The sequence below is a fragment of the Oncorhynchus masou genome, chromosome 24, assembly GCF_036934945.1.
Source record: "Oncorhynchus masou masou isolate Uvic2021 chromosome 24, UVic_Omas_1.1, whole genome shotgun sequence".
In the NCBI taxonomy this organism is placed as follows: domain Eukaryota; kingdom Metazoa; phylum Chordata; class Actinopteri; order Salmoniformes; family Salmonidae; genus Oncorhynchus; species Oncorhynchus masou.
Genome location: NC_088235.1, coordinates 113,026,043 through 113,049,990, shown reverse-complemented (window position 1 = coordinate 113,049,990; position 23,948 = coordinate 113,026,043). Strand labels below are relative to the sequence as shown.

The 23,948-nt window shown below is 47.4% G+C and overlaps 1 protein-coding gene across 1 annotated transcript in view; it reads right to left on the bottom strand.

Annotated features, from left to right (window-relative positions):
- kif1aa (kinesin family member 1Aa) overlaps positions 1–23,948 on the bottom strand; it is a 196,828-nt gene that overhangs the window by 121,985 nt on the left and 50,895 nt on the right. The window contains exons 5-12 of the mRNA XM_064936187.1: positions 22,666–22,734; positions 19,203–19,381; positions 10,624–10,735; positions 8,036–8,113; positions 7,018–7,083; positions 6,819–6,915; positions 5,778–5,856; positions 1,879–2,021 (exon numbers count right to left, since the gene is read on the bottom strand). Of these exons, the coding sequence (XP_064792259.1) occupies positions 1,879–2,021; positions 5,778–5,856; positions 6,819–6,915; positions 7,018–7,083; positions 8,036–8,113; positions 10,624–10,735; positions 19,203–19,381; positions 22,666–22,734 (823 nt within the window). The remainder of the gene's footprint in view (positions 1–1,878; positions 2,022–5,777; positions 5,857–6,818; positions 6,916–7,017; positions 7,084–8,035; positions 8,114–10,623; positions 10,736–19,202; positions 19,382–22,665; positions 22,735–23,948) is intronic.

Genomic DNA, 23,948 nt, shown 5'->3' with positions numbered 1-23,948 from the left:
CTAGGTTCTGCTAACATACTGGTTCTGCTAGCATACTGGTTCTGCTAACATACTGGTTCTGCTAACATACTGGTTCTGCTAGCATACTGGTTCTGCTAACATACTGGTTCTGCTAGCATACTGGTTCTGATAACATACTGGTTCTGATAACATACTGGTGGTGCTAACATACTGGTGGTGCTAACATACTGGTGGTGCTAACATACTGGTTCTGCTAGCATACTGTTTCTGCTAACATACTGGTTCTGCTAACCAGGGTTGTAGAATCACACAGGAACTGTTTAAGGACAGCTTAGGTTGCTCTGTGTATAACATTTCCTGAGTTGAATTGTCTTTAAATTGTCTCTGAAATTCACTAGTCCTAAAAGCTGAGCCAGGAAAATAAGACCAATCCACACACTCTTATCTTAACCCACAGACTAGAGAGGAGAGAAAGAGAGAGAAAGAGAGAAAGAGAGAGAAAGAGAGAAAGAGAGAGAGAAAAATGACGTGGGGCGCATATCTGTACATTTGTGGTGCACTCATCTGCACACAATTTTCAGGGACACTACTTTGGCTCGTGGGCACTACTTCTAGCTAACAAGTATACAAAAGTACCTGAGAATCCCTTTAAAAGTAACTTCCTCACCATTTTAGATAAGCATGCTCCATTCAGAAAATGCAGAACCAAGAACAGATATAGCCCTTGGTTCACTCCAGACCTGACTGCCCTCGACCAGCACAAAAACATCCTGTGGCGGACTGCAATAGCATCGAATAGTCCCCGCGATATGCAACTGTTCAGGGAAGTCAGGAACCAATACACGCAGTCAGTCAGGAAAGCTAAGGCCAGCTTCTTCAGGCAGAAGTTTGCATCCTGTAGCTCCAACTCCAAAAAGTTCTGGGACACTGTGAAGTCCATGGAGAACAAGAGCACCTCCTCCCAGCTGCCCACTGCACTGAGGCTAGGTAACACGGTCACCACCGATAAATCCATGATTATCGAAAACTTCAACAAGCATTTCTCAACGGCTGGCCATGCCTTCCGCCTGGCTACTCCAACCTCGGCCAACAGCTCCACCCCCACCGCAGCTTCTCGCCCAAGCCCTTCCAGGTTCTCCTTTACCCAAATCCAGATAGCAGATGTTCTGAAATAGCTGCAAAACCTGGACCCGTACAAATCAGCTGGGCTTGACAATCTGGACCCTCTATTTCTGAAACTATCCGCCACCATTGTCGAAACCCTTATTACCAGCCTGTTCAACCTCTCTTTCATATCGTCTGAGATCCCCAAGGATTGGAAAGCTGCCGCAGTCATCCCCCTCTTCAAAGGGGGAGACACCCTGGACCCAAACTGTTACAGACCTATATCCATCCTGCCCTGCCTATCTAAGGTCTTCGAAAGCCAAGTCAACAAACAGGTCACTGACCATCTCGAATCCCACCGTACCTTCTCCGCTGTGCAATCTGGTTTCCGAGCCGATCACGGGTGCACCTCAGCCACACTCAAGGTACTAAACGATATCATAACCGCCATCGATAAAAGACAGTACTGTGCAGCCGTCTTCATCGACCTTGCCAAGGCTTTCGACTCTGTCAATTACCATATTCTTATCGGCAGACTCAGTAGCCTCGGTTTTTCGGATGACTGCCTTGCCTGGTTCACCAATTACTTTGCGTTATGCTAATGAGCCTGAGGCTTTAGTCACAAACCCGGATCCGGGATGGGGAGTTTCAAGAAGTTAAGGTCATGGTTAGGCCCAAATGGCACCCTTATTCCCTATATAGTGCACTACTTTTAACCAGGGCCCATAGGGAACTACATAGGAAAAAGGATGCCATTTCAGAGTCAACCTTTATGAAAATGGTGGAAGGACAGCAGATTGGACAATCCCTTACTTTCGAGGATGTCTCCCAGTCCCTGGGATAGGAGGAGGTCTCTCAGGCGACACACCTCCTCTTTCAGCTCACGGACCAATCGGTTGTTAGGGTCCTCATTGATGACAGCGTTACAGCGGATCTGTTTGGCTCTATCTGCATACCTGATGTGGGAAGAGGAGCACCAACATGATGAGACCTGAGGAGGGAGGGAGGAGCACTGGGATCTGGGGAGGGGAGCACTGGGACCTGAGGAGGAGGGGAGCACTGGGACCTGAGGAGGAGGGGAGCACTGGGACCTGAGGAGGGGAGAGGAGCACTGAGACCTGAGGAGGAGGGGAGAGGAGCACTGGGACCTGAGGAGGAGGGGAGCACTGGGACCTGAGGAGGAGGGGAGCACTGGGACCTGAGGAGGAGGGGAGCACTGGGACCTGAGGAGGAGGGGAGCACTGGGACCTGAGGAGGAGGGGAGCACTGGGACCTGAGGAGGAGGGGAGCACTGGGACCTGAGGAGGAGGGGAGCACTGGGACCTGAGGAGGAGGGGAGCACTGGGACCTGAGGAGGAGGGGAGCACTGGGACCTGAGGAGGAGGGGAGCACTGGGACCTGAGGAGGAGGGGAGCACTGGGACCTGAGGAGGAGGGGAGCACTGGGACCTGAGGAGGAGGGGAGCACTGGGACCTGAGGTGGAGGGGAGCACTGGGACCTGAGGAGGAGGGGAGCACTGGGACCTGAGGAGGGGAGCACTGGGACCTGAGGAGGGGAGAGGAGCACTGACATGATGAGATCTGAGGAGGGGAGAGGAGCACTGAGACCTGAGGAGGGGAGCACTGAGACCTGAGGAGGGGAGAGGGGCACTGAGACCTGAGGATGGGAGAAGAGCACTGGGACCTGAGGAGAGGAGCACTGGGACCTGAGGAGAGGAGCACTGGGACCTGAGGAGAGGAGCACTGGGACCTGAGGAGGACAGAAAAGCACTGACATGATGAGATCTGAGGAGGGGAGAGGAGCACTGGGACCTGAGGAGGGGAGAGGAGCACTGAGACCTGAGGAGAGGAGCACTGAGACCTGAGGAGAGGAGAGGAGCACTGGGACCTGAAGAGGAGAGAGGAGCACTGGGACCTAAAGAGGAGAGAGGAGCACTGGGACCTGAGGGGAGGAGCACTGGGACCTGAGGAGGACAGAGAAGCACTGACATGATGAGATCTGAGGAGGGGAGAGGAGCACTGGGACCTGAGGAGAGGAGCACTGAGACCTGAGGAGGGGAGAGGAGCACTGGGACCTGAAGAGGAGAGAGGAGCACTGGGACCTAAAGAGGAGAGAGGAGCACTGGGACCTAAAGAGGAGAGAGGAGCACTGGGACCTGAGGAGGAGGGGGAGCACTGGGACCTGAGGAGGAGCGGGAGCCCTGGGACCTGAGGAGGAGCGGGAGCACTGGGACCTGAGGAGGAGCGGGAGCACTGGGACCTGAGGAGGAGCGGGAGCACTGGGACCTGAGGAGGAGGGGGAGCACTGGGACCTGAGGAGGAGCGGGAGCACTGGGACCTGAGGAGGAGCGGGAGCACTGGGACCTGAGGAGGAGCGGGAGCACTGGGACCTGAGGAGGAGCGGGAGCACTGGGACCTGAGGAGGAGCGGGGGCACTGGGACCTGAGGAGGAGGGGAGCACTGGGACCTGAGGAGGAGCGGGAGCACTGGGACCTGAGGAGGAGCGGGAGCACTGGGACCTGAGGAGGAGCGGGAGCACTGGGACCTGAGGAGGAGGGGGAGCACTGGGACCTGAGGAGGAGGGGAGCACTGGGACCTGAGGAGGAGGGGAGCACTGGGACCTGAGGAGGAGCGGGAGCACTGGGACCTGAGGAGGAGGGGGAGCACTGGGACCTGAGGAGGAGCGGGAGCACTGGGACCTGAGGAGGAGGGGGAGCACTGGGACCTGAGGAGGAGGAGCACTGGGACCTGAGGAGGGGAGCACTGGGACCTGAGGAGGAGGGGAGCACTGGGACCTGAGGAGGAGCGGGAGCACTGGGACCTGAAGGTTGATTAGGAATACCTTAGGCTTCTGTGACATACACACACAATTATGTCAATGTTCCTCTCCCCTCCTCAGGTCCCAGTGCTCCTCTCCCCTCCTTAGGTCCCAGTGCTCCCCTCCTCCTCAGGTCCCAGTGCTCCTCTCCCCTCCTTAGGTCCCAGTGCTCCTCTCCCCTCCTCAGGTCTCATCATGTCAGTGCTCCTCTGTCCTTCTCAGGTCTCATCATGTCAGTGCTCCTCTGTCCTCCTCAGGTCTCATCATGTCAGTGCTCCTCTGTCCTCCTCAGGTCTCATCATGTCAGTGCTCCTCTGTCCTCCTCAGGTCTCATCATGTCAGTGGTCCTCTGTCCTCCTCAGGTCTCATCATGTCAGTGCTCCTCTGTCCTCCTCAGGTCTCATCATGTCAGTGCTCCTCTTTCCTCCTCAGGGCCCAGTGCTCCTCTGTCCTCCTCAGGTCTCATCATGTCAGTGCTCCTCTTTCCTCCTCAGGGCCCAGTGCTCCTCTGTCCTCCTCAGGTCTCATCATGTCAGTGCTCCTCTTTCCTCCTCAGGGCCCAGTGCTCCTCTGTCCTCCTCAGGTCTCATCATGTCAGTGCTCCTCTGTCCTCCTCAGGTCTCATCATGTCAGTGCTCCTCTTTCCTCCTCAGGGCCCAGTGCTCCTCTGTCCTCCTCAGGTCTCATCATGTCAGTGCTCCTCTTTCCTCCTCAGGTCCCAGTGCTCCTCTCCCCTCCTCAGGTCCCAGTGCTCCTCTCCCCTCCTCAGGTCCCAGTGCTCCCCTCCTCAGGTCCCAGTGCTCCCCTCCTCAGGTCTCATCGTGTCAGTGCTCCTCTGTCCTCCTCAGGTCTCATCGTGACAGTGCTCCTCTGTCCTCCTCAGGTCTCATCGTGTCAGTGCTCCTCTGTCCTCCTCAGGTCTCATCGTGTCAGTGCTCCTCTGTCCTCCTCAGGGCCCAGTGCTCCTCTGTCCTCCTCAGGTCTCATCGTGTCAGTGCTCCTCTGTCCTCCTCAGGGCCCAGTGCTCCTCTGTCCTCCTCAGGTCTCATCATGTCAGTGCTCCTCTGTCCTCCTCAGGTCTCATCACATATGCAAAAAAGTGTCATCTCCTGAGTGGGTCCTCGATTACACCATTCAGCAGTGTAACACTGTAGCTGTAACTTTGAAGGGTGTTTGAAGAGTGGAGCTGACACAGAACAAGTCCTAGAGGAAAACATAATCTGTTGTTATGCAATACTGAGATAGGTCTCTTTACAGGGCCTTGTCCTTCAAATCATCACTGGTCTGCTGCTGTGTGGTAGAGAGGGAGAGAGAGAGAAAGAGGGAGAGAGAGAGAGGGAGAGAGAGAAAGAGGGAGAGAGAGAGAGCGAGAGAGCGAGAGAGCGAGAGAGCGAGAGAGAGAGATGACAGCATTGCAGGTGTGCAGGTGACAGCATTCCCCCCCACATATGCCCCCCTAGGCACAACTATGACAACATAACAAACAAAAACGGGTCACAACTCCTGCAGCTCTGTCGCACGCTGGGTATGTACACAGTCATTGGTAGGCTTCGAGGGGACTCCTATGGTAGGTACACCTATAGCTCATCTCTTGGCAGTAGTACTGTAGACTACTTTATCACTGACCTCAACCCAGAGTCTCTCAGAGCGTTCACAGTCAGCCCACTGACACCCCTATCAGACCACAGCAAAATCACAGTCTACTTGAAAAGAGCAATACCCGATCACGAGGCATCAAAGCCAAAGGAACTGAGTAACATTAAGAAATGCTATAGATATTTCACTTTTGTATATTATCTACCTCACTTGCTTTGGCAATGTTAACACATGTTTCCCATGCCAATAAAGCCCCTTGAATGGAGAGAGAGAGTTCTCTCATTCTTTTATTCTTGTACCTGAGTGTGCTGAGAGTCTCGTCATAGTTGATGTCAGCTGGACTGAGAGCAGCAACCATGGCAGTTCGAGAGTTTCCCCCTGAGCAAAACAGAAGATCAGAAGAATTAGGGTCTATCAGATTGATTAAGACCGTTTACATACCGTACGTAGGATTTATATGAAGTCTGAATGTTCATTGAGCAAGGTGAGGTAATAAGTCTATTGATCAATTGTCAATCTAAATTACATAATAAAACAATTCCCATCAAAATCCTTCAATTTAAGTTAAATATATTCGTTTTTTTGTGGGCTGCGTTTCAGTCCACCGCATCCTCCGATGTCGGCCTTCCGCATCTGCAGTGAAAGGTAGCCGCGCTACAGCTTTGTTCGTCAGACCACGAGACGTCCTGAAAATTGGTCTTCTCACGATAACGTCTGAAGTGTCTGAACCGTTTGTCCTACAAACTAATATGACCCCTCTATGGAAAGATGGGACTCTCACCGACACGATGTGGCACGTGACTCGTCTGAAGGCCATAAAAAAAATTAATGGAAGTGTGGAGGTAGTTTAGTGCCAACAAAAAAAATAAATGTGTCCCAAAAAAACGACAATATTTCCTGAGCTTTCTTATATGGCCTACATATAGGACAGACACTTCAAAACCTTATTCCTTAATGTTTTGCCATTCATGAATGTTTCATTCAATGCGGCTCCATGAGCTATAGTAGTAAAGGACAAATACAATATTTTAACAAATCATAAAAATAACGGTTCCTACCTAAATTGATACCTAAAGGGGTCCTAAAATTCAGAATCAAATAGCTAAATGATCCGTTAGAATGACCATATTAAAACAATTCCATATGCTAGCTTAGTTAACGGTTCCTACCTAAGTTCTCTGTCAGTAGCCAGGTCAACACAGAATCTCTGTAAAGTTAGTTCCCACCTAAGTTCTCTCTCAGTAGCCAGGTCAACACAGAATCTCTGTAAAGTTAGTTCCCACCTAAGTTCTCTCTCAGTAGCCAGGTCAACACAGAATCTCTGTAAAGTGAGTTCCCACCTAAGTTCTCTCTCAGTAGCCAGGTCAACACAGAGTCTCTGTAAGGGATGTGACTCTCCACTTTCTTTTTCTTCTTGTTCTTATTTTGTGCAGAATCCTACAAAAAAAGTGAATAATGAAAGAGAAACTTTATTTTCCAGCCTATAATTGTAAAACAAAATATGAATGATCCATGTGTATAAATTTAACTCATCCATACCACTTCGGCCAAGGCAGAGATGACTTTCCCCAGAGTGGTCAGAGATTTGTTGATGTTTGCTCCTTCCTGTAACAGGACAAGGGAAAGCAAAAATACTTTTCAATAGAAGTCGAAGAATAATATGGTCAAACGCAACTCAATCACCTCAAAATAAAAAAGATACCCCTCTGTAAACACCAAAAATCTCACTACGAGCAGTATATAACATGTTTAATAATTCACATGTATTCATTACACAAAGACTTGAAACTTGAAAACTATGTAACAAAGAAGCAGAGGGAGAGGAAGAGGAAGAAGAGGATGAAGAGACAAAGGAGGAAGAATGACAGAGGAAGGAGAAAGACAGGATGAAGATGGAGAGGATGAAGAGGCAGAGGATGAAGAGGCAGAGGATAAAGAGGCGGAGGATGAAGAGGCAGAGTAGGAAGAAAGACAGAGGAAGGAGAAAGACAGGATGAAGAGGCAGAGGATGAAGAGGCAGAGGATGAAGAAGTGGAGGATGAAGAGGCAGAGGAGGAAGAAAGACAGAGGAAGGAGAAAGACAGGATGAAGACGGAGAGGATGAAGAGGCAGAGGATGAAGAGGCGAAGGATGAAGAAAGACAGAGGAAGGAGAAAGACAGGATGAAGAGGCAGAGGATGAAGAGGCAGAGTAGGAAGAAAGACGGAGGAAGGAGAAAGACAGGATGAAGACGGAGAGGATGAAGAGGCAGAGGATGAAGAGGCAGAGGAGGAAGAGGCAAAGGATGAAGAAAGACAGAGGAAGGAGAAAGACGGGATGAAGAGGCAGAGGATGAAGAGGCAGAGTAGGAAGAAAGACAGAGAAAGGAGAAAGACAGGATGAAGAGACAGAGGATGAAGAGGCAGAGGATGAAGAAGCGGAGGATGAAGAGGCAGAGGAGGAAGAAAGACAGAGGAAGGAGAAAGACAGGATGAAGAGGCAGAGGATGAAGAGACAGAGGATGAAGAGGCAGAGGATGAAGAAGCAGAGTAGGGAGAAAGACTGAGGAGGGAGAAACCTTGAGCCGGGTCCCCTTGGCGCCTGTGGAGTCTGCCCTCTCGCTGCCGGCCAAATCCACCAGGCTGATTTTGCTGACCTGTGACAGAAACGTCAATGGGAGTGCAGGGATATGCATTAGCTAAACTAGAATCCTTTATTCTCACAGTTGGCAGCAACAGTTGGCATCAGTCAACCTCCTTCACAATGTCACAGACACATTATCAAGTGCCCTCACAGGCGTAAGGAGACAAGTGACATCTTTCCAATTAGCTTTAACGCCTCAATCCTTAATTCGTTTTTTCAGTCCAATAGCACCCAATAACTCTTTTTCCTTATATGCAGCTGAGGGATGAGGCTGGAGCAACTTAAACCAATCTGAAATTGATAAATGGAGCTATGGACGCAAGCACTGATAACAAAAAAAAAAAAAACAGCAAGTCATTCATTTTTTTTTATGTCCTTGAAATCACAGAGTTCAAGCAGTTTACAGAGAGCTTTGGATGAATCTCAGAATAATGTCTCCCTGTTTCTCTCGTCCTCTCTCCTCACATCCCTCTGATGTTTTAAAGGCAGTGTAGCACCTCATTTTTCCCTCAATGCCAGGAACTCATTTAATAATAGTAACTTAGAGCACTTGATTTAAAATCTATTATTATAATATTATAATGTTATTCTAAAAGTTGGGTTTGTGATTTTCTCCAAATCAACTCTAACTTTCGGGGGGGAGGGAAATCCCTACAAAACACCTAAGGTCACCGTCACACGATTATTATTATTGTTTAAACGTAGTAAAAAGTGGGATACATTTGTGAGAATAAGGCGTCTACTCGTCAATCTGAAGGGCACATTTCATCCCTGAGAACGTCCACGGCTGGAAGGAACACTTCAGCAAGAAGATGTCTTCTCCAAGTGGATACTGTCCCTACCATCAATGTGGCTTGTAAAGTATCTCAAACAGCCAGCAGCACCAGCAGAGACCGTGAGAATGGAATTGAAACGGGGTCAGTGAAAGAACTAGCTTGCTTCCTTCCTGCTCACGTTAGCTAGCTATATAGAGCGTTTAGTTCACGTCTTTCCATCTAAATAACCCTGATATAACTAACCAAATGTAAACATGTCTTCCAGCTGTTGGTAGCTAAATGCTGATGGTGTCACGCTATAGAGAGTACAAGCTTATGGGAAATAATTGTTTTAGCCGTGACGGAGGTCACTGTTACTGTATAGAGCAAGTTTTCAAGGTGTTTGTGGGGGGGGGGGGGGGGTTGTGCGGTTGGAGTAAATCGGGAGGACAATGACCCATCACACCTCCAGGCTGTGTAAGTGCTATTTTGACCAAGAAGGAGAGTGATGGAGTCAGGATGAAACCAATTGAGATGGCTTGGGACGAGTTGGACCGCAGAGTAATGGAAAAGCAGCCAACGAGTGCTCAGCATATGTGGGAACTCCTTCAAGACTGTTGGAATAGGGTCCTGTGTGGCTCAGTCGGTAGAGCATGGCGCTTGCAACGCCAAGCGTCGTGGGTTCGATTCCCGCTGGGACCACCCATATGTAAAAAAAAAAGTAGTGGCCCCAGCCGACTTGTAAGTCGCTTTGGACAAAAGCGTCTGCTAAATGGGATATATATAAAAGAATTCCAGGTGAAGCTGGTTGAGAGAATGCCAGGAGTGTGCAGAGTTGTCATCAAGGCAAAGGGCGGCTACTTTGAAGAATCTCAACTATAAAATATATTTTGATCTGTTTAACACTTTTTTGGTTACTACATGATTCCATATGTATTATTTCATAGTTTTGATGTCTTCCCTATTATTTTACAATGTAGAAAATAGTAAAAATAAACAAAATCCTGTGAATGAGTAGGTGTTCTAAAACTTTTGACAGGTACTGTAGCTATCTTAGTTTGTCACTGGTATGGGCTAGTAAATATCCTAAACCTAGACAACTAGACTGATAACCGCAAACTTAAACCAAACATTCTTGCTAATGTTCACTCAAATACGTATTTCCACAGGTAATAGATTAAATTCAATGTTTATTCTATAAACATTCTATATGTTGTTGTCATATTCTAGAGAAATCCTCACGGCCATATAAACCATATACAGCAGGCTACTACAGCCAATATGTTCCCCCAAAGTGTGAGTCATAGAACCCATGTATATTAGTTATTATAAACTGGGTGGTTCGAGCCCTGAATGCTGATTGGCTGACAGCCTTGGTACTGTATATCAGGCTGTATACCACGGGTATGACAAAACATGTATTTTTACTGCTCTAACTACGTTGGTAACCAGTTTATAACAGCAATAAGGCACCTCGGGGGTTTGTGGCATATGGCCAATATACCACGGGCTGTATCCAGGCACTCCGCGTTGAGTCATGACTAAGAACAGCCCTTAGCTGTGGTATATTGACCATATACCACTTCCCCTCTGGCTTTATTACTTATTAATACAGCAACAACTACATACATATCTGTTAGTGTCTAATATCTGCTACCTGAACTTTAAGAAGAACGCGAGGAGAGCGGAAGCAAGGAGATTCAAACCTGGTTACACTTCACTGTATAGTATGAAGCGAGATCTTTCTGGCCGAGACGGCGGCCCCTACCTTCTCAGAGGTGTTATCAGTCTCAGCATCATGTCGTTTCTGAGTGAAGATGATGTTGAACACAGCGTGGGAGCGACTGCTAGTCTCGTTCATGTTGGTGGCGGCAACCGTCCTGCAGAGAAGAAGAGAATGTTGGGGTCACGTTCACTTGACACCAAAATTGAAGAAAACTGACGGAAACAGGATTTACCTTTCCTGGACTTGTCCAATAAGAAACGTTAATTTGTCCAATAAGAAACGTTAATTTGTCCAATAAGAAACGTTAATTTGTCCAATAAGAAACGTTAATTTGTCCAATAAGAAACGTTAATTTGTCCAATAAGAAACGTTAATTTGTCCAATAAGAAATGTTAATTTGTCCAATAAGAAACGTTAATTTGTCCTCTGTGCCCCACTGAACATGACCCTGATCTGTGTCACTTCTACAACACCACAGAACATCCTGTATGATGTCACACCACAGAACATCCTGTATGATGTCACACCACAGAACATCCTGTATGATGTCACACCACAGAACATCCTGTATGATGTCACACCACAGAACATCCTGTATGATGTCACACCACAGAACATCCTGTATGATGTCACACCACAGAACATCCTGTATCATGTCACACCACAGAACATCCTGTATGATGTCACACCACAGAACTCCCTGTATGATGTCACACCACAGAACATCCTGTATGATGTCACACCACAGAACATCCTGTATGATGTCACACCACAGAACATCCTGTATCATGTCACACCACAGAACATCCTGTATGATGTCACACCACAGAACATCCAGTATGATGTCACACCACAGAACTCCCTGTATGATGTCACACCACAGAACATCCTGTATGATGTCACACCACAGAACATCCTGTATGATGTCACACCACAGAACATCCTGTATGATGTCACACCACAGAACATCCTGTATGATGTCACACCACAGAACATCCTGTATGATGTCACACCACAGAACATCCTGTATGATGTCACACCACAGAACACCCAGTATGATGTCACACCACAGAACATCCTGTATGATGTCACACCATAGAACATCCTGTATGATGTCACACCACAGAACTCCCTGTATCATGTCACACCACAGAACATCCTGTATGATGTCACACCACAGAACATCCTGTATGATGTCACACCACAGAACATCCTGTATGATGTCACACCACAGAACACCCAGTATGATGTCACACCACAGAACATCCTGTATGATGTCACACCACAGAACATCCTGTATGATGTCACACCACAGAACATCCTGTATGATGTCACACCACAGAACATCATGTATGATGTCACACCACAGAACATCCTGTATGATGTCACACCACAGAACAGCCTGTATGATGTCACACCACAGAACACCCAGTATGATGTCACACCACAGAACATCCTGTATGATGTCACACCATAGAACATCCTGTAAGATGCAACACCACAGAACATCCTGTATGATGTCACAACACAGAACATCCTGTATGATGCAACACCACAGATGCATTGAGACAGAAGAAGAACAAAAACCATATAACAATGGATGAGTCATCTGAGATCAATATATTATCCATGCTAATAATAAAGCACAGAAACCTCCACGATGAGTAGTTTTATACGAGGGGCAGGAATTAATTGCAACAAGATAAGCCAAAGAACAGATCCATTAAAATAAATTTCCCTAAACGCTCTCAAGCAACCAAAACATAAATTTTCAGCTGCCTAATGGGCCATTGCATAAAATTTGAGGTGGTTTAAGCCGGTTCGTCAATGGCTGGTGCTGCTACTGTCTAATTGCGATTGTTAGTTTCGAGCTACTGAGACAAGAGACAATGTGCTAATTTGTAGAGTAGATAAATCTCTTCCCAAGCAGCAGGGAGTGGTAAACTGAGGAAGAACAGAGCACAGACCCGGAATGTTGCAGGAGAAAGAATGGAGTCATTAGAACCCAGCCCAGAGTGTTGCAGGAGACAGAATGGAGTCATTAGAACACAGTCCAGAGTGTTGCAGGAGACAGAATGGAGTCATTAGAACACAGTCCAGAGTGTTGCAGGAGACAGAATGGAGTCATTAGAACACAGTCCAGAGTGTTGCAGGAGACAGAATGGAGTCATTAGAACACAGTCCAGAGTGTTGCAGGAGACAGAATGGAGTCATTAGAACACAGTCCAGAGTGTTGCAGGAGACAGAATGGAGTCATTAGAACACAGTCCAGAGTGTTGCAGGAGACAGAATGGAGTCATTAGAACACAGCCCAGAGTGTTGCAGGAGACAGAATGGAGTCATTAGAACACAGTCCAGAGTGTTGCAGGAGACAGAATGGAGTCATTAGAACACAGCCCAGAGTGTTGCAGGAGACAGAATGGAGTCATTAGAACACAGTCCAGAGTGTTGCAGGAGACAGAATGGAGTCATTAGAACACAGTCCAGAGTGTTGCAGGAGAGAGAATGGAGTCATTAGAACACAGTCCAGAGTGTTGCAGGAGACAGAATGGAGTCATTAGAACACAGCCCAGAGTGTTGCAGGAGACAGAATGGAGTCATTAGAACACAGCCCAGAGTGTTGCAGGAGAGAGAATGGAGTCATTAGAACACAACCCAGAGTGTTGCAGGAGAGAGAATGGAGTCATTAGAACACAGTCCAGAGTGTTGCAGGAGAGAGAATGGAGTCATTAGAACACAGTCCAGAGTGTTGCAGGAGACAGAATGGAGTCATTAGAACACAGTCCAGAATGTTGCAGGAGACAGAATGGAGTCATTAGAACACAGCCCAGAGTGTTGCAGGAGACAGAATGGAGTCATTAGAACACAGTCCAGAGTGTTGCAGGAGACAGAATGGAGTCATTAGAACACAGCCCAGAGTGTTGCAGGAGACAGAATGGAGTCATTAGAACACAGTCCAGAGTGTTGCAGGAGAGAGAATGGAGTCATTAGAACACAGTCCAGAGTGTTGCAGGAGACAGAATTGAGTCATTAGAACACAGCCCAGAGTGTTGCAGGAGAGAGAATGGAGTCATTAGAACACAGTCCAGAGTGTTGCAGGAGACAGAATGGAGTCATTAGAACACAGTCCAGAGTGTTGCAGGAGAGAGAATGGAGTCATTAGAAGACAGCCCAGAGTGTTGCAGGAGAGAGAATGGAGTCATTAGAACACAGTCCAGAGTGTTGCAGGAGACAGAATGGAGTCATTAGAACACAGTCCAGAGTGTTGCAGGAGACAGAATGGAGTCATTAGAACACAGCCCAGAGTGCTGCAGGAGACAGAATGGAGTCATTAGAACACAGTCCAGAGTGTTGCAGGAGACAGAATGGAGTCATTAGAACACAGCCCAGAGTGTTGCAGGAGACAGAATGGAGTCATTAGAACACAGTCAGAGTGTTGCAGGAGACAGAATGGAGTCATTAGAACACAGTCCAGAGTGTTGCAGGAGAGAGAATGGAGTCATTAGAACACAGCCCAGAGTGTTGCAGGAGACAGAATGGAGTCATTAGAACACAGCCCAGAGTGTTGCAGGAGAGAGAATGGAGTCATTAGAACACAGCCCAGAGTGTTGCAGGAGACAGAATGGAGTCATTAGAACACAGTCCAGAGTGTTGCAGGAGACAGAATGGAGTCATTAGAACACAGCCCAGAGTGTTGCAGGAGACAGAATGGAGTCATTAGAACACAGTCCAGAGTGTTGCAGGAGACAGAATGGAGTCATTAGAACACAGTCCAGAGTGTTGCAGGAGACAGAATGGAGTCATTAGAACACAGCCCAGAGTGCTGCAGGAGACAGAATGGAGTCATTAGAACACAGTCCAGAGTGTTGCAGGAGACAGAATGGAGTCATTAGAACACAGCCCAGAGTGTTGCAGGAGACAGAATGGAGTCATTAGAACACAGTCAGAGTGTTGCAGGAGACAGAATGGAGTCATTAGAACACAGTCCAGAGTGTTGCAGGAGAGAGAATGGAGTCATTAGAACACAGCCCAGAGTGTTGCAGGAGACAGAATGGAGTCATTAGAACACAGCCCAGAGTGTTGCAGGAGAGAGAATGGAGTCATTAGAACACAGCCCAGAGTGTTGCAGGAGAGAGAATGCAATAATTTGTAACCGAACAACAAAGTGGTAGAACAATGTTCGATACTCACACCTCAGTGGATGGGTGGATGGATGGACAGAGGACAGTAGAGGGGTGGATGAATAGACAGAGGACAGTAGAGGGGTGGATGAATAGACAGAGGACAGTAGAGGGTTGGATGAATAGACAGAGGACAGTGAAGGTGTGGATGAATAGACAGAGGACAGTAGAGGGTTGGATGAATAGACAGAGGACAGTGAAGGGTTGGATGAATAGACAGAGGACAGTAGAGGGGTGGATGAATAGACAGAGGACAGTAGAGGGGTGGTTGAATAGACAGAGGACAGTGAAGGTGTGGATGAATAGACAGAGGACAGTAGAGGGTTGGATGAATAGACAGAGGACAGTAGAGGGTTGGATGAATAGACAGAGGACAGTGAAGTTGTGGATGAATAGACAGAGGACAGTAGAGGGGTGGTTGAATAGACAGACGACAGTGAAGGGTTGGATGAATAGACAGCACAGTAGAGGGGTGGATGAATAGACAGAACACAGTAGGTATGTACAGCTACACATCAGGATGGTACATATTAGTAAGTTCATGGAGATTTGAAGGTTACAGAACTGCAAGGTATAGAGAAATCAATTCATTCATTGATTAATCGACAGGGCTAATATGATTCCAACTCATTATAGCATGGACAAGTGCTCACCCACCCAACAAGTCTGGAACTTCAATAATGAGTCCTTGTTTTGTTCCTATGGTCATTGAATTGCATGTTTGTCCTGTTTGTCTACTGGAGTGTCCTAGTTATATGGCTATCTCAGCTGGTGTCTGATGTGTTGGTTAATTAAATCCACGTAAATCTTTTCTGGGTCTGCCAGTTCAAGTCTTCTCAGGCAGTAAATTCCCTTATGGACAGAGCAGAGCACCGTGTGCTTAATTAATCTCTTCATTCTCGGCCAACACGGTACAGTACAGCAGCTGCGTTTCACCAAGGTCTGCGTCCCAAATCTCCCCCCGGTAGGGCTCTGGTCGAAGGTAACACACTATATAAAGGAACAGGATGCCATTGAGGACAGAAACCCATGAAGACGGCTCATAATAATGGCTGGAACGGAGTAAATGGAATGGCATCAACCACATAGAAACCACGTGTTTGATGTCTTTGATGCCATTCCATTCACTCCGTTCCAGCTATTACTATGAGCCCTTCTTGGGTTTGATGTCTTTGATGCCATTCCATTCACTCCGTTCCAGCTATTACTATGAGCCGTCTTCTTGGGTTTGATGTCTTTGATGCCATTCCATTCACTCCGTTCCAGCTATTACTATGAGCTGTCTTCTTGGGTTTGATGTCTTTGATGCCATTCCATTCACTCCGTTCCAGCTATTACTATGAGCCCTTCTTGGGTTTGATGTCTTTGATGCCATTCCATTCACTCCGTTCCAGCTATTACTATGAGCCGTCTTCTTGGGTTTGATGTCTTTGATGCCATTCCATTGACTCCGTTCCAGCAATTACTATGAGCCGTCTTCTTGGGTTTGATGTCTTTGATGCCATTCCATTCACTCCGTTCCAGCTATTACTATGAGCCGTCTTCTTGGGTTTGATGTCTTTGATGCCATTCCATTCACTCCGTTCCAGCTATTACTATGAGCTGTCTTCTTGGGTTTGATGTCTTTGATGCCATTCCATTCACTCCGTTCCAGCTATTACTATGAGCCCTTCTTGGGTTTGATGTCTTTGATGCCATTCCATTCACTCCGTTCCAGCTATTACTATGAGCCGTCTTCTTGGGTTTGATGTCTTTGATGCCATTCCATTGACTCCGTTCCAGCAATTACTATGAGCCGTCTTCTTGGGTTTGATGTCTTTGATGCCATTCCATTCACTCCGTTCCAGCTATTACTATGAGCCGTCTTCTTGGGTTTGATGTCTTTGATGCCATTCCATTCACTCCGTTCCAGCTATTACTATGAGCCGTCTTCTTGGGTTTGATGTCTTTGATGCCATTCCATTCACTCCGTTCCAGCTATTACTATGAGCCGTCTTCTTGGGTTTGATGTCTTTGATGCCATTCCGTTCACTCCGTTCCAGCTATTACTATGAGCTGTCTTCTTGGGTTTGATGTCTTTGATGCCATTCCATTCACTCCGTTCCAGCTATTACTATGAGCCCTTCTTGGGTTTGATGTCTTTGATGCCATTCCATTCACTCCGTTCCAGCTATTACTATGAGCCGTCTTCTTGGGTTTGATGTCTTTGATGCCATTCCATTCACTCCGTTCCAGCTATTACTATGAGCTGTCTTCTTGGGTTTGATGTCTTTGATGCCATTCCATTCACTCCGTTCCAGCTATTACTATGAGCCGTCTTCTTGGGTTTGATGTCTTTGATGCCATTCCATTCACTCCGTTCCAGCTATTACTATGAGCCGTCTTCTTGGGTTTGATGTCTTTGATGCCATTCCATTCACTCCGTTCCAGCTATTACTATGAGCCGTCTTCTTGGGTTTGATGTCTTTGGTGCCATTCCATTCACTCCGTTCCAGCTATTACTATGAGCTGTCTTCTTGGGTTTGATGTCTTTGATGCCATTCCATTCACTCCGTTCCAGCTATTACTATGAGCCCTTCTTGGGTTTGATGTCTTTGATGCCATTCCATTCACTCCGTTCCAGCTATTACTATGAGCCGTCTTCTTGGGTTTGATGTCTTTGATGCCATTCCATTCACTCCGTTCCAGCTATTACTATGAGCCCTTCTTGGGTTTGATGTCTTTGATGCCATTCCATTCACTCCGTTCCAGCTATTATTACTATGAGCCGTCTTCTTGGGTTTGATGTCTTTGATGCCATTCCATTCACTCCGTTCCAGCTATTACTATGAGCCGTCTTCTTGGGTTTGATGTCTTTGATGCCATTCCATTCACTCCGTTCCAGCTATTACTATGAGCCCTTCTTGGGTTTGATGTCTTTGATGCCATTCCATTCACTCTGTTCCAGCTATTACTATGAGCCGTCTTCTTGGGTTTGATGTCTTTGATACCATTCCACCTCTTCTGCTCCAGCCATTACCACAAGCCCATCCTCCCCAAAGAAGTAGCCACCAGCCTCCTGTGGGCCCAAACCTTCTCTATACTTTCAATCCATTTAGAAGCTTGATCAACATGTTGCTTCCTTCTAAGTGCTTTTGTTATCTGTGATTTATGGAAAAGAGCCAGAATATTTTACATTGAGCCTATTTAAACTATTGAGAAACCTCATCACCCCGTATGCAGTTGAACTCAGCACAGCATTGCATGGACAGTCATTTCTCGGACACTCTTGTCCAGACTGACTTAGTGCATTCATCGTAAGGTACCTATGTGAGACCACCTCATACCACAATCCTAGTAAGTCAAACGTTTCCTCAATAAATCAACTAACAGCAAAGTCAGTGCTTGTAAGAAAAGATAAGTGTGAGGATTAATCAAGGTGCTGTCTAAAGAGGTTGGTTTTCAGAGGATTGGATTAATCAAGGTGCTGTCTGAAGAGGTTAGTTTTCAGAGGATTGGATTAATCAAGGTGCTGTCTAAAGAGGTGGGTTTTCAGAGGATTGGATTAATCAAGGTACTGTCTAAAGAGGTTGGTTTTCAGAGGATTGGATTAATCAAGGTGCTGTCTAAAGAGGTGGGTTTTCAGAGGATTGGATTAATCAAGGTGCTGTCTAAAGAGGTGGGTTTTCAGAGGATTGGATTAATCAAGGTGCTGTCTGAAGAGGTGGGTTTTCAGATGTTTTCGGGAAGATGGGCAGGGACTCACCTGTCCTGACGTTAGGGGGAAGCCTGTTCCAACATTGAGGTGCCAAGCACCCACCCAGCCATTCACTCATCCTTCCACCTACCCATCCACCCATCCATCCTCCATTTACCCATCCACCCACCCACCCATCCATCCATACATCCATCCACCCATCCATCCATCCACCCACCCACCCACCCAGCCATTCACTCATCCTTCCACCCACCTACCCATCCACCCACCCACCCACCCACCCACCCACCCATCCATCCATCCATCCATACATCCATCCACCCATCCATCCATCCACTCACCCACCCATCCATCCACCCACCCACCCGCCCACCCACCCACCCATCCACCCACCCACCCACCCATCCATCCATCCACCCATCCACCCACCTACCCATCCACCCATCCATCCTCCATTTACCCACCCATCCACCCATCCATCCACCCACCCACCCACCCACCCACCCACCCACCCACCCACCCACCCACCCATCCAGCCACCCACCCACCCACCCAGCAGGCCACCCACCCACCCATCCAACCCACACCAATCCACCCATCCATCCACCCACCCACCCACCCATCCATCCATCCATCCATCCATCCATCCATCCACCCATCTATCCACCCACTCATCCTTCCACCTACCCATCCATCCACCCAACTACCCACCCAACCACCCATCCATACATCTGTCCCCTCACCTGGCCTTGTTTCCAGAGTCCATGAGGTCCTGGATGTCGTTGTAGGAGGTGACGGCAAGCTTGGACAGGTCCTCTACGTAGGGCCCCATCAGGGGGTGCTCTCTCACACGCAGGTTCCCCTTGTTCTTAGGGTTCAGGAGGTCACGCACACGCTCACAGTAGATCTCCATGTAGCTCACCTGAGAAGGAGGGAGGGGGAGGGAGGGAGGATGGGGGGGGGCAAAGTGTTACATTACCAGCTAGGTCTTTCTAGTCTTTCTACAATTCCTCTCTGGTCTATAGAGGTGGCATCCTGTTTCCTGTAGGTCTCTGGTTCTTCAATTCCTCGTTTCCTCTCTCCTCATATCCTTCTCATAATCCAAGGAAGGGACCTTGGTTCTCCCCATCCAATGTGTTTTTGAGGAAGTAAGGAGAGAGGATGCAAGGAATGAAGATAAGATTAATTGAGAAAGAGCCCTAGTGAGAGGAAGTGCATGCAGAAATGCTTACTTACCTTAAACAACAATAAAGTTTTAAAAAATTAAGTTAATAAAATATTTACAAAGTAATTAGTCCAGGTGGCCTTTTGATTCATTGTTCAGCATTCTAATGGCTTGGGGGTGGAAGCTGTTAAGGAGCCTTTTGGACCTAGACTTGACGTCCCGGTATCGTTTGCCGTGCGGTAGCAGAGACTTGGGTGACTGGAGTCTTTGATCATTTTTTAGGCCTTCCTCTGACTCCGCCTAGTATATAGGTCCTGGATGGCAGGAAGCTTGGACCCAGTGATGTACTGGGCCGTTCACACTACCCTCTGTAGCGCCTTACGGTCAGATGCCGAGCAGTTGCCATAACAGACGGTGATGCAACCGATCAGGATGTTCTCGATGGTGAAGCTGTAGAACGTTTTGAGGATCTAGGGACCCATGTCAAATCGTTTTGGTCTCGTGAAGGGGAAAAGGTGTTGTCATGCCCTCTTCACGACTGTCTTGGTGTGTTTAGAGCATGATAGTTTGTTGGTGATGTGGACACTAAGGAACTTGTAACTCTCCACCCGCTCCACTACAACCCCGTCGAAGTTAATGGGGGGCCTGTTCGACCCTCCTTTTCCTGTAGTACACGATCAGCTCCTTTGTCTTGATCACAATGAGGGTGTGGTTGTTGTCCTGGCACCACACGGCAAGGTCTTTGACCTCCTCCCTATAGGCTGTCTCATCGTTCTCGGTGATCAAGCCTACCACTGTTGTGTCATCATCAAACTTAATGATGGTGTTGGAGTCGTGCTTTGGCCGCGCAGTCTTGGGTGAACAGGGAGTCCGGTAGGGGACTAAGCACGCACCCCCGAGGGGTCCCCAGTGTTGACGATCAGCATGGCCGATGTGTTGTTGCCTACCCTTACCACATGGGGGGCGGCCCGTCAGGAAGTCCAGGATCCAGTTGCAGAGGGAGGTATTTGGAGAGGGAGGTATTTAGTCCCAAGGTCCTTAGCTTAGTTAGGAACTTTGTGGGCACTATGGTGTTGAACGCTGAGCTGTAGTCAATGAATAGCATTCTCACATAGGTGTTCCTTTTATCCAGGTGGGAAAGGGCAGTGTGGAGTGTGATTGAGATTGCGTCATCTGTGAATCTGTTGGGGCGGTATGCGAATTGGAGCTGGTCAAGGGTTTCTGGGATGATGATGTTGATGTGAGCCATGACCAGCCTTTCAAAGCACTTCATAGCTACAGACGTGAGAGTAATAATTTAGGCAGGTTACCTTCGCTTTCGTGGGCACAGGGACTATGGTGGTCTGCTTGAAACATGTAGGTACTACAGATATGATCAGGGAGAGGTTGAAAATGTCAGTGAAGCCACTTGCCAGTTGGTCCGTGCATGCTTTGAGTACACGTCCTGGCCCCGCAGCTTTGTGAATGTTGACCTGTTTAAAGGTCTTGATCACATTGGCTACGGAGGGAGTGATCACAGAGTCGTCCAGAACAGCTGGTGGTCTTATGCATGCTTCAGTTTTGCTTGCCTCGAAGCGAGCATAAAAGGCATTTAGCTCGACTGAAAGTCTTGTGTCACTGGGCAACTCGCGGCTGGGTTTGATTTGAAGTCAATAATAGTTTGCAAGCCCTGCCACATCCAACGATCATCGGAGCCGGTGTAGTAGGATTCAATCTTAGTCCTGTATTGCCACTTTGCCTGTTTCATGGTTTGTTGGAGGGCATAGCGGTATTTTTTGTACATGCCCGGATAAGTGTCCCGCTCCTTGAAAGCAGCAGCTCTAGCTGTTAGCTCAGTGCTGATGTTGCCTGTAATCTATGGCTTCTGGTTGGGATATGTACGCACGGTCACTGTGGGAAGGACGACATCGATGCACTTATTGATGAAGCCAGTGACATTGGATGAATCCCGGAACATATTTCAGTGTGTGCTAGCAAAACAGTCCTGTAGCGTAGCATCCGCGTCATCTGACCACTTCCGTATTGAGCGAGTCACTGGTACTTCCTGCTTTAGTTTTAACTTGTAAGCAGGAATCAAGAGGATGGAATTATGGTCAGATTTGCCAAATGGAGGGCGAGGGAGAGCTTTGTGTGTGGAGTTTTTCTTCCTCTGGTTTTCTTCCTCTGGTTTTCTTCCTCTGGTTTCCTTCCTCTGGTTTTCTTCCTCTGGTTTTCTTCCTCTGGTTGAACATGTGACATGCTGGTAGAAATGATGTAAAACAGATCAAGTCCCCGGCCACTAGGAGCGCTGCTTCTGGATGAGCTCCTGTTTGCTTATGGCCTTATACAGCTCGTTGAGTGGCATTATACAGCTCGTTGAGTGGCCTTATACAGCTTATTGTGTGGCCTTATACAGCTCGCTGAGTGTGGTCTTAGCGCCAGCAGCGGTTTGTGGTGGTAAATAGACTACTACGAATAATATAGATGAAAACTCTCTTGGTAGATAGTGTGGTCTACAGCTTATCATGAGTTACTCTACCTCAAGCGAGCAAAACCTTGAGACGTCTTTAATATTAGACATCACACACCAGCTGTTATTGACCCCTGCCCCTCGTCTTACCGGACGTAGCTGAAACATAAGATATTACAGTTTTTAATGTCCCGTTGGTAGGATAGTCTTAAATCGTAGATCATCCAGTTTATTTTCCAATGATTTTACGTTGACCAATAGTACGGATGGCAGTGGTGGTTTACCTACTCACTGACAAGGCACCCCGCACTCCTCCACCTTTTCCCCGTTCTTTTCTTCACGCGAATGACAGGGATTTGGGCCTGGTCTTGAGAAAGCATTCTTCACATCGGACTCATATAAAGAAAACATCTACATCCAATTTAAGATGAATAATCACTGTTCTGAATCTCTGTTCGGTCATAAGAGACGGTAGCAGTAACATTATGTACAAAATAAGTTACGAACAATGAGAAGAAAAGCAAATAAAATAGCACACTTGGTTAGGAGCCCAGTAAAACATAGAGAGGCCTTGTGCTATAACTGTACGTACCTCCACAGAGTATGACTTGCTATTGTCGTTATTACTGTCGTTGAACTTGGTGAAGAGGTCTTCACACATCTAGGGGAAAAGGAAAGTAAAGGGTTTGCAGTGAACATTTATTATCAATTGATAACTGGTTTATCTGTACAGGGACAGATACAAACCCATTGCCACGTTGAATAACACATTTATCCAATGTGTTGCGCCACAGTAGCTTGCACTCATTTCCAACACCATAGATGGGATTTGTGTAACATTACGTTGAGGTATGGAGAGCTAGGTGTGCGATTGGTCTGGAGTAGGAATGCAAAATTTCCAGCTATCCTGGTTGGAGGATTCAAGGATTTGATGCTTATTCCCATCCGGATTCTAGGAATCATCCAACAAGGAAAACCAGGGATTATTCTGGAATTTTGCAACCCTGGTTTGGAGGTTACAGGATATGCAACCCTGATGTTAGAGGTAACAAGATATGTAACCCTGGTGTTGGAGGTAACAGGATATGCAACCCTGGTGTTAGAGGTAACAAGATATGTAACCCTGAGGGTTAGAGGTAACAGTATATGTAACCCTGGTGTTAGAGGTAACAGGATATGCAACCCTGGTGTTAGAGGTAACAGGATATGTAACCCTGGTGTTAGAGGTAACAGGATATGCAACCCTGGTGTTAGAGGTAACAGGATATGCAACCCTGGTGTTAGAGGTAACAGGATATGTAACCCTGGTGTTGGAGGTAACAGGATATGCAACCCTGGTGTTAGAGGTAACAGGATATGAAACCCTGGTGTTAGAGGTAACAGGATATGCAACCCTGGTGTTAGAGGTAACAGGATATGTAACCCTGGTGTTAGAGGTAACAGGATATGCAACCCTGGTGTTAGAGGTAACAAGATATGTAACCCTGGTAACAGGATATGTAACCCTGGTGTTAGAGGTAACAGGATATGTAACCCTGGTGTTAGAGGTAACAGGATATGTAACCCTGGTGTTGGAGGTAACAGGATATGTAACCCTGGTAACAGGATATGTAACCCTGGTGTTGGAGGTAACAGGATATGCATCCCTGGTGTTAGAGGTAACAGGATATGTAACCCTGGTGTTAGAGGTAACAGGATATGCAACCCTGGTGTTAGAGGTAACAGGATATGTAACCCTGGTAACAGGATATGTAACCCTGGTGTTGGAGGTAACAGGATATGCAACCCTGTTGTTAGAGGTAACAGGATATGTAACCCTGGTGTTGGAGGTAACAGGATATACAACCCTGGTGTTGGAGGTAACAGGATATGTAA